Source organism: Hydra viridissima, unplaced genomic scaffold (assembly GCF_058129835.1).
Source record: "Hydra viridissima isolate aposymbiotic clone 2 unplaced genomic scaffold, HvirCarnegie_v1 scaffold_4, whole genome shotgun sequence".
NCBI lineage: Eukaryota > Metazoa > Cnidaria > Hydrozoa > Anthoathecata > Hydridae > Hydra > Hydra viridissima.
In genome coordinates, this window is record NW_028324303.1 from 10,785,898 (window position 1) to 10,796,741 (window position 10,844).

Genomic DNA, 10,844 nt, shown 5'->3' on the forward strand with positions numbered 1-10,844 from the left:
GATATATTATTTTTTCTGCTAAATAAAACATAAAACAGGAAAATAATAAAAATTAAAATTATTTTTGACTTTGCTCTATGCGAAAAAATTAGTTTTTCTACTTTAATAAAGCTTAAAAGCGTCATAAATATTTGCAATCTTAATAAAATAAACAGACCAGCAAATTGAAGACATAGTAAAAACCGGTCAGTTTTTTAAGAAACTGGGTCTAAAAATTGTGTAAATGAATTAAATTTTGTTTTTTTATTAATCACAGAGTATACCCACAGCACACAGAAAACAGTGCCTTTTGATTTTCGAAAATAAGGGGCGTTTGACCCACCCTAATAATTGAAACATGCACAAGGTATATAAATCTTGCTTTCAATTTTCAGTATAAATATTTCACAAAGTTATTCATAAACATTACTATGGTAAATGATGGGGCTGAGCACAAAATTAAACTGATTGAAGATTTTGTCAATGAAACTTTTTTTTTCAGTTTAACTAAATTTAAGACGAAAATCTCCTTCAAAATGTTCTTTTTGTTTCATGGAAAAACAAGGTCTTAAATTTTAGTAAACTATACCTCTTGATTAACAAAGTATTTTTAATATGTTTAATTTTTATTTTTTTAATTTAAAGTTAATTGAAGGTTTGCTTTAAGAAAAATTTGCAAAGTGTTGAAAAAGTCAAATCTTACATCTACCACTATGGTTCATTTTAAAATTTTTAAAAAATTTCATTATCAGTCCCTGCAAGGCCTATGTGATAGAAACAGCTACTTAGCTAAACTTCATAAAATTTTTGAGACATCTTAAAATAAAATTTTAGTTTTCAAAATAGTTTTTCAAAGGTTCTTAAGTTGTACAGAAACAAAAAATTCAGTATTACTATTAAAAAAGCATATTACTACTTTATAAAGATTCTTGTTATCAATATACTACAGTATGTGCCAAGGTTTTTATCTGCAAGTTGTATAACAAAAGTATTCACTTATTGATCATTTTTAAAAAACGTTCTTCTTTGGTAGCATGTTAATAAGGTTTTCTAATACTTTTGACATACCTATTATACTTAACTAAACTTTTTGTAATCAAATCTAAATAGTTGTATGATATACTATTACTATTATTATTATTATTATTATTATTATTATTATTATTATTATTATTATTATTATTATTATTATTATTATTATTATTATTATTGTTATTGACATTTTTTGCAGCACTTCATATAACATTGATGTGTCATCATGAATACTGCAATTTATGGATCATTCTTTCTAGATTTTTAAGATAATTTCGTTTGTGCTTTAAAAGATTTTTTTTTTTTTTTTTTTAGATAAATGTTAACATTTCTACAGCTGGTTCAAAAAAACGCAGTTTCAAAAATGAATCACTACATTCCTTTCGTAAATCAATACGCAAAAAGGTAAAAAAAGATGCTCACCATGAAATACCATTAAAGCCTGTTGAAAACAAAAGAAAACCTTCAGTTCTTCAAGTGTTTGAACGCAACAATTGGGCTGATAGTATTACTGACTTAAATAGTTCCTCCTTGGAAAAAGAGTTCTTGCCTCAGGTTGTAAAGCAAAAAAAGGACCAAAACGAACTACATAAAATGGAATATCAAGACTCTTTAAAATCAAGTTCTATGATTGAGTCGCCAAATAAAATAGAAAAAATAAAAGCTGTCCATCAAAAACATAAAAATACTGGTACAACAGTTTTATCAGTTGCACCAAATCAGGTGAATAATCTTAAAGGTACTTCAAGTGAAAATTCAAAGAATCCAAATAAACATCTAAGTTCTTTTTCTGGTGAAGAGTTGTTTAACTGGGTACTTGCACCAATAAAAGCTGAAAGATTTTTCAGGTGAATAACCTAAAAGCTATGAATTAAAGTTTATATGTTAATTAGCTTCATCATAAATAGTTTAGGAAGGAAAAACAACAACAATAATGCAAACTATTGAAATGATTACCACCAAACTTACCAGGGTAAATATTAGCACTATATTTACCAGGATAAATATTTGTTTACTATTTTGATTTTTAGTATTATTGCTCTAGCAAAGAGTTTAAAAACTTTAAAATCCAAATTAACTGAATAAAACTTTTATTAAAGCCTAGATTCCTTAAACACCAGTTTACATACAGTGAATGTGATAAACAAAAACTTATTGAAATATGATACAGATTGGTTTAATTTATTTCAATTACTTTTCTTAAAATTCCACCCACACAAATAAAAATTAATTTTTATTTGTGTGTGTGGACGCCAAACTATGGCTTAATTAAAATTTTTATCACATTTGTGATAAAAATATAGTTGTTTATTAATTGACTGAAAAAGAAATTGGTTTTTAAAATGAATTAAGATGGAAAACCTGATCAATCAAGCAAGATAGTAAACCAGGTTATTTGCTCTTGACCTTTGTGAAAACTCTGAAAAGCTAAGCCCTGTTCCTAGAGCTGATTACAAGCTAATCAAATGAAAGCATTGCCCTAAAGTCATTTGACAGAAAATAATATTTTTATGTCGCACTGATCTTGCAATCAAAGTTACAAAAAAAGAGACTGTAAGGAAAAGAAAAAACAACTTGGAAACTGAAGAACTTGCATCAGCTGTCAAGGAAGCAGAAGAATATAAAAGACAATGATATGTATGCATCACTACACAGGGCATTTTACTGCAGCCTCACCCCAAAAAAGAAATTAATGACTGAGGATTCATCAATGAAGTATATTTCTTTATTTATGAAACTGCCCTTGTTCAAATACTGCCAGCTAGTGTTTGATCAAGACCTAATAGAAGTGCTCATCTGTGCCTACTTGCCTTACAGCTTTGCAAAGAATGAAGGACTGCAAAATTGGGCTTAAAAGTATCTGCCAAAATCATAATCAAGAGTGCAGCAACTTTTTAGAATAAACTTCCTCTTCTCTACAATGAGGTAAACAAAGCTGTGGATTCCAGGCTGGGGACTGATCTTCCAGAAAGTAATGGTGTAGCGTTCACAAGAGACATGTGGACCAGTCATAACATTGATCCATACATCTCAACAACTTTGCACTACATTGACAAGAATTCAATCAGAAGAATGTTGTGGGTTATGAAGCCACACAAGTGCTAAAATCTCAAAAGAGTTTGACAAAGTTATTGAAGAGATTCCCAGACTTTTTTCAGATGCAGCAAGGGTTCTAATACATGTTTCAGGAGCAAACATCCAAGTGGTTCTGGAACAAACATGCCAAAATCCGCTCAGATCACCAACAGTCAAATCTGCATTGATCATTAATTCAATCTAATTTTGTGTCCAAAGTGGTGGAATCTAAAAAAACACCCACAATTCCACAAGCTCTTGAGTCATTCAAAATCTTGTTGGCACATCAACTACTGTCCACTGGTATTGGAAACAATTAATTGCTGCTGCAAGGAAATGGGGTTTTCGTGTGTGAAACCAATCACATGGACTTCACCATCAAGGCATTTGAGTTCCATCTTGTTACAACAAGATAGAACTCAAATGCCTTGATGATGAAGTCCATATTTCGTTTATGAGTTGCAGGATTCCAACATCAGATGACTCTCATGTTGCCAGTACTGGAAGAAATCAAAAATGCTTCATAAATTCTCTTCTCAAAAGGTGATTTCTCAGTTGTATAATTTGTCTGCAACAATGAAAATTCTTAAGAAACAGAACAACAACAAAGGAGTTATCAAGTTCTTAACAGCAATCAAAGTGATTGCAGAAGCTGTATAGACCCAGAAGATAAGGACATGGTTATCTATGTTCAACAGAATTTGAAAAAAATTCAACTAAAGAAAATCTTATTGGAAACTAATGAAGAAAGATGTTTGTGCCAACAGAAGTATTTGTTTCTTTGTATTTCTATTAACAGAAATATACTTTTTAAGATGATCATTTTTTGTGTTGCAAAATTTGTTTGTTAACAAGCTCTTACACTAGGCTTTTCATAATTATGCTATCTTTTAGAATTTTTTACTTAAAAGTTTCATGTCTTATGAAAATGTTCGGAATTTAAAATCTTGTAATAACAACTGTTTGTAACTTGTAACTTTTTTCGTGATGCAGATGTCTAGTTATTATTAAAGCATTTAGTTTTTTTTTTTTTTTTTTGGGGGGGGGGGGGTAGTTTTTCTTTTCTAAAAATAAATGAAATGTTAAATATAATGAGAAAACATTTTGAAATTGTTATAAAAAGAAAATCCATTTTTTCAAAATAAGATAAATTTTTGTAACTGCAATTTTATATAAATGATAAAACAGTTATTCTTAGGTTATGTACTGAGCTTTAAACATAAACTTCTAAGTTAATTTTTAAATATATTCATTTAAAAAAGGCTAAAACATTTTTTGTTTTGGTAGTGAAGCGTGGCAGAAAAAACCATTATTTATCAAAAGAAGACAACCTTCTTATAATAACAAATGGTTTAGCACAAAGAAGCTTGACAAAATTCTCAGAGAAGTACTTTTGTTTTGGTTTGTCATTTAGTACTTGATGAAATGTTTATATCTTTACTTTTTAACTTTGATAGTCTTAAAAAATGTTTATACCAGGGCCCATAATAATGTCTGATCACCAATTAAATAATTTCCAATTTTATGACATAATCTTAATTTTAATAATGAGATATTAGGATCATATTTTGTAATACCAAGCAAATATAAAATTATTTTGCAATATCAAGAAAATATAAGTTTATTTTATGATATCAAGGAAATGTAAGATTATTTTACAATATCAAGGAAATATAAGATTATTTTATATGATATTATGATATCTAAAAATATTAGGATGCTATCCTTATATCTTATTATAGGATGGTATTTGATAGGTAATTTGATGGTATTATGATCCCTGTTTTACCCATTAATGCAATAGCTAAAGTGAAAAAATCTACTGACCATAAAATCTACTGATAATAAAAAGTTACAAGAGTAAGCATCAGAATAAATATTAACTATAATTTTATCTATTACTTTTTTTGCATTAGAGTTTGATCTTTGTTTAGCAAAATGTACAGTTTACCAAGAATTTGGACATTGCTGTTTATCGTAATGGTCAACGTGAAACTTTGAACCCTGATGGCAGAGCTTTTCCTGCTGTTGTCTGGAAATTTTATGAAGTAAATTTCTTTTTATTTCCAGAAGAAAAAAATCATTTTTTTAGTTAAACAGGCTTTCTGTTATAATTTATGAATCTTTGCTTTAATTAAAAAGTAATTTTTTTAAACTCTGGTCTTTTTTTTTTTTTTTTTTTTTTTTTTTTTTTTTTAAAAACCTTTTTCTTAATTATTAAATGTGTATACATCCTGCTTACTTTCTTGATGTGTTTAGACCTAGTTTTTGTTAAATTATTGCTCCACAATCAAAGTTTAAGAAACTAAGTTTTTTGTCTTTTCAAGGAGGGTTGTTCGATTCGCCTTTTAAATCCCCAGATATTTTCTAAAAGTATCCACCAGCTATCTTCACGTCTTCAAGAATACTTTGGTTGTTTTGTAGGATCAAATGTGTAAGAGAGATTATATGAAATCCACTATATCTACATTTTTAAATGTTAGTTCTTTTTAAGAAATTGTCTTAAAATGTTAAATATATTGTGTATAGATTAAAGATTTTGTGTAAAGCCTAATTTAGCATATTCCTATTTCAGACATTTGCTTTTTAAACTAAATCTAAAATCTTAGTCTTTAATATTTAGTTATATTTTCTTAAAGGTACTTGACACCACCTGGTAGTCAGGGATTTGCACCACACTATGATGACATCGAAGCATTTGTTATTCAACTTGAAGGAAAAAAGCACTGGAAGCTTTACCCTCCAAGGTAAGTTTCTTGGGATTTTGTACTTAAATTTTTGAGTATGAATTCAGGATCTTCATCACAACATAATTATATGCTGCATGATTGTTATTGAGAAATCAAAGTTTACTTGTCTTTGTTTATGAATTTTTAGATTGTTATTGAGAAATCAAAGTTTACTTGTCTTTGTTTAGGAATTCTAATGAAGTTTTGGCTCGGTATTCTAGTGGTATGTATGAAAAGTTAGACTATTAAAAGACTTTTATTTTTGTCTGCTTAAACATATTGTTTGAATATTGTTTAGAAAACATGCAGCAAGAAAATCTTGGTGAGCCAATATTGGATAAAGTTTTAGAGGCTGGTGATACTCTTTATTTTCCAAGAGGTGTTATTCATCAAGGTTTCACCCTTAAGGATTCTCATTCTCTACACATTACTATATCTTTGTACCAAAAAAGTTCTTGGGGTGATTATCTGGAAAAGGTGAAATTATTTTTCTCTTGGTGATTTTTAGTTATTCATTTCAAACACTGAAAAATTGTTTAAAAAATGCATTTGTATTTGCAATGAAACTTTAAAGTGCTTTTCTATCTTTATTATAATTTTAATCAAAGATACTTTTTATAGCATGTCCCATTATAATAGCATGTCCCATTATAATAGCTAGTCCCATTGGCTTTGCATAAAGCAATTAGTGAAGATGTAGAATTTAGAGAAGGACTTCCATTAAATTTTTCCTCAGTGGTTGGTGTTTCAAACTCAGATAAGGTAGATTTTACAAATTGATTTTTTATCTGTTATATTATTTTTATTTTTTTTAGTTACCTGAAAGTTAAAATATATCATGTTTTTGTATTGATTTCTAGCAATGTAAAGAGCGTCTTGCTTTTATGCAGACTGTTAAACAGCTCATGAAAAAGTTAATTGATTATGTTGAAATCGATGAAGCAGCTGATGAGGTAATTTTTGCATTTACAAAAATGTTCATTATGAATAGAGAGAATTTTGTACTCATGAAATTTCCAGGAAGATTGAAATCTTATTTCAATGAGTTTAGAAGAAGAAAATGTTTAAAAAAACTTTAATTATGTAAGTTTCTATGGTTTAAAGCCATTTTGATCTCCAGAAAAAAGATGCTAATAATTTAGTGCAATGTAGAGGCACCATTAGAGATTGTCCTTAATTATTATTATTCAAAAATGGTTATATAGTCAGATTAAAAGATATTTGAGAAAAAGGCTACCTCTCGAAAACTCAAATAGATATTAATTTTATCTATAATTATTGTAAGAAAATAGTTAAAAAATCAAAATAACATACTATAAATTAATAAAAAAGCATTTAAATTCAATATAGATTAAGATGAATAATCGAAAAATTACAGAAGATAAATTCTTATCCACTAATTATGGAACAGAACATGCTTAATAACTGTTTCAAAAGGCGTATGTTTAAAGCTATTTTACTAAATAAACCATGAAAGTTGGTTATTTGTTTACTTGAAATGCAGAAAGTAATTATTGTGCTGCAAGTTGGCATTAATTTACAAAATCTTTTTCTCAAAGGAATTGTATGTGGCTCAATGGTCTAGCGGTATGATTCTCGCTTTGGGTGCGAGAGGCCCCGGGTTCGAATCCCGGTTGAGCCCCTTTTTTTTATGGCTTCATAATTTAACAGAAAAATTGATCTTTATTTTATTAATTTTTCTAGCTTGTGTTGGATCTTATGGAAGAATATCAGCCGCCATTTTATTCAGCAGGTTAATTTCTTTCTAAAACTTCAAAGTATTTTTATTACTTTTACATATCAAATTCTTATAATCCCTATTTTTATATACTAATTTTGAATTAAAGTAGGCAATATTTTTTTAAACTTGTTTAATACCGTAATACGTTGTGGTATTTAAAATTGAAGCGTCAAGTTTTAATTCGTTCTTTTTTAACCATGTTTTGAATATTTATGCGCATCATTACTTGCATTAAATTAATAACATTTTGCCAACTAATAACATTTTGATTTGTTAACTTACTTGAAGATTTAATCATCGTAAAATTAAGATTTAACGAATTTTTTTTTACCATTCGCCTGGGCAGGTTCTAGAATGACCACTGACACACTTTGTTAAGACCTTAGTGTTGCTGCTTCCTTTTCTGCAAACCACTTGGAAGCAGGTGTATCACGAGTTTGTCTAACATTTACTTGAAAAGATCTTTGATTTCTGTCCAGAGTTCCACAACAGTCTTAATATTACAGGATTACTAAATACTTGGGATGATGCCTATAGAGATTTCAAGTACTTCTCTATTCGAATAATCCAGGTCATAATAAATAGGTTACTGTTCCAACAGGAAAGAGCATGTGCCACAAAATGATGGGAAGAGATATGGAGCATTGACTTATAGGAGAACGAAATCTAGATGGTTTGTATGACATTCAGAAAAGTATACAATCCTGTAGATCTAATCTTGAACGCGTAGTTGGTGTGTGCGATAAAAACGAAAATCGGTTGGTAAAGATTTCTGTAAATTATGAGTAATAGGATGAACTTCGAAAATCATTTGATTTTCATTGGATCATTTCTGAAAAAAGAAATGTACCGAAACATATCAGTTAGAAAGCTCGGAATAAAATGTCATTTCTTCGTAACTCATTTTTTCAAGGGCTATTCAAACATGGTAAAACTATTTAAAATTTCGGAACTTCAGTCTCTGTTTAACTATTTTACCTTTACGAAAATTATTAGAAAATCGAATTTGAAAAATATATTTATGAAACATTTTTATTTTTTATCTGTTTCAGATGATGTTGAATGCACAGTGTTTGGTACAGGTGCATTTTGGGATAATGGTAAAGTTCGAGGTCATTCCGAGATAGAGCTAAGTACAGAGTTGAGATTGGTTCGTCCAGGAATTGTTCGGTATGTATGAGGAATAACTTTTAATGTTTTTATTTTCCTAACAGTAATCTGATAATTGCATACGTCAAGCACTTTAAAAGGTATTTTTAATCTTATGCGACTTTTCCAGTGTTATTTCGGCTGAAATCGAGTTACAGGTTCATTATTCTGTCGGAAACAGTCGACAATATAAAGAAGCTCCTCTCAGAATACTTCGCTTTTCATTAGAGGTTTGTTTTCTATCATTAATTTAGAGTTGATTTTTTGTTATACTCTATTTGGCAAGTTTTAGAAGTTTTAGATAAATCCTTTTACGATGCAGATTAAGTAACATAGGATACATTCAACCGTCCGAGAAATTATAGCTAATAAGGAATGATATCTATAGTGGGAGGGAGTGAACGATCAATCAATTTTCGGAGATACTCAATTACAGCAATATCTCTAAATATTTTTATTTGTCAAAATTGTTTAATAGGAATGGTTTTGATTTAAATGGAGTTTAAAGTTTTCTGTAGATACTAATACTAGTATAGATAATAATAGTGTATCGGCTGATTGCTACTAATACACATTAAAATCACGTTTCAGTAAATCAGTGGCGCAACCAGACGAGTGCAAACATTATAACTTAATGAGAAGTTAATGCAAACATACATAAAACATTTGAGATTGAGTTTAAAAGCTACTTAAACATTTATTAATTTTTTTTTACTAACACTGGTCTGGGTCTGGTACTATTTCTTCACAATAAAACGATACATGTCTATAGTTTTCTGCATCTAGCATTGGTGATTTATACGATGTGTAAAGTTTAGTTTCCATTAAGACGCTGCTAATTTTACGGAAACAACGGGCTTACTTATTTCTCCATCTATAAAGTAAATTACTTGTTACTAAATAAGGCTGTGTTCACAAATACACATACAACAAGGTTATTAAATAACGTTATGTTACACCAAGAAAACATAATTGCATTTACTTCATAAGTTCACTAAATGACGTTATGTTACATCCAAGAAAACATAATTGCATTTACTTCATAAGTTCACTAAATGACGTTATGTTACATCCAAGAAAACATAATTGCATTTACTTCATAAGTTCACTAAATAACGTTATGTTACATCCAAGAAAACATAATTGCTTTTACTTCATAAGTTCACTAAATGACGTTATGTTACATCCAAAAAAACATAAATGGGCGTTCTGATCTATTGTTGCTAGTTAACATGAAGAATTCTTAGATGCTTGAAACATTCTTATCTTCACTACCGTTATGTTTCGTTCTATATAACCTTTCTTTTTAGGATGCCGATATCTTAGAGCATTTTTTGTTCAGCTATCCTGACTTTGTTAAAGTAAAAAATGCTCCTGGTGATGATGACAGCCATAAGGTTTGAACTTAATTGCTTTTTATTAACTTTTTTTTTTAATTCCTTATCCAATTTTGTTGGTTTCTTTTATCAACTCTTTTTTATATATATTTTCAGATTGAAATTGCTAAAACACTGTATAACTCTGGTATACTGCGATCTAAGGTTCCATTAATCCAAGTTTCGCAAATGTAAAGTTGGTTTTATAGGAATATGATAGACTGCGTTGTTTTTGTCAATGAAGGATGTGCGATCCTTTCCTGAATTTAGCAATAGTAAACTCTGAAAATGCATTATACGTTTTGTTTATTGAAATTCACAACATTCTTTTTATTGTTGTAAACTTGATAACAATGTGAACGTTGTCTCTACATTCATCTACATGTACATCTCACCTCTAAAGACATTCACCTTATAAATCTTTTAAGTGCGTTTAATAATGTGCCGTTTGAATTTTACGACCTGTATATTTAACAGGTTTATGAATGTGCTTAAAGTCATATAAGTATCTGCGCTAATGTTTTAATAATAAATCTGTTAAAAGAAATAAGTATTTCCAAAAATAAACTGTGTATGATTTTAATCATAGTTGTTTTCAACTGTTACGAAAAACAACGAAATAAAGAAAAGAAATTCAGTGAGTTTGTTTTTTATTCAACTCTTTTACCTAAAACTAATAAAACAATTTAAAACGAAAAACTATCGTTTTTTCTTATGTTTTTATGTCATTAACTTCCAGATATCTTCTTTTTTGTTAAGTTT

General features: G+C 28.8%; 1 protein-coding gene and 1 non-coding gene across 4 annotated transcripts in view; both read left to right on the forward strand.

Annotated features, from left to right (window-relative positions):
• The window catches only part of LOC145183334 (ribosomal oxygenase 1-like), a 45,742-nt gene that overhangs the window by 8,334 nt on the left and 26,564 nt on the right, over positions 1–10,844 (forward strand). The window contains exons 2-16 of one of the 3 annotated variants that reach the window (XR_016451609.1): positions 1,327–1,859; positions 4,375–4,474; positions 5,022–5,135; positions 5,415–5,521; positions 5,727–5,834; positions 6,005–6,039; positions 6,115–6,293; positions 6,474–6,578; positions 6,677–6,769; positions 7,521–7,569; positions 8,610–8,727; positions 8,837–8,936; positions 10,017–10,103; positions 10,200–10,509; positions 10,672–10,719. Coding sequence is in view for 2 of the 3 variants with exons in the window: in XM_090084519.1 (XP_089940645.1) it covers positions 1,327–1,859; positions 4,375–4,474; positions 5,022–5,135; positions 5,415–5,521; positions 5,727–5,834; positions 6,005–6,039; positions 6,115–6,293; positions 6,474–6,578; positions 6,677–6,769; positions 7,521–7,569; positions 8,610–8,727; positions 8,837–8,936; positions 10,017–10,103; positions 10,200–10,277 (1,806 nt within the window). In the remaining variant the exon portion in view is untranslated. Of the gene's footprint in view, positions 1–1,326; positions 1,860–4,374; positions 4,475–5,021; positions 5,136–5,414; positions 5,522–5,726; positions 5,835–6,004; positions 6,042–6,114; positions 6,294–6,473; positions 6,579–6,676; positions 6,770–7,520; positions 7,570–8,609; positions 8,728–8,836; positions 8,937–10,016; positions 10,104–10,199; positions 10,720–10,844 lie in introns of those variants that run through there. The other 2 variants (XM_090084519.1, XM_090084520.1) reach the window with 2 other exon arrangements.
• Trnap-ugg (transfer RNA proline (anticodon UGG)) lies at positions 7,387–7,458 on the forward strand. The gene has a single exon. It is a non-coding gene; the product is annotated as a tRNA-Pro (tRNA).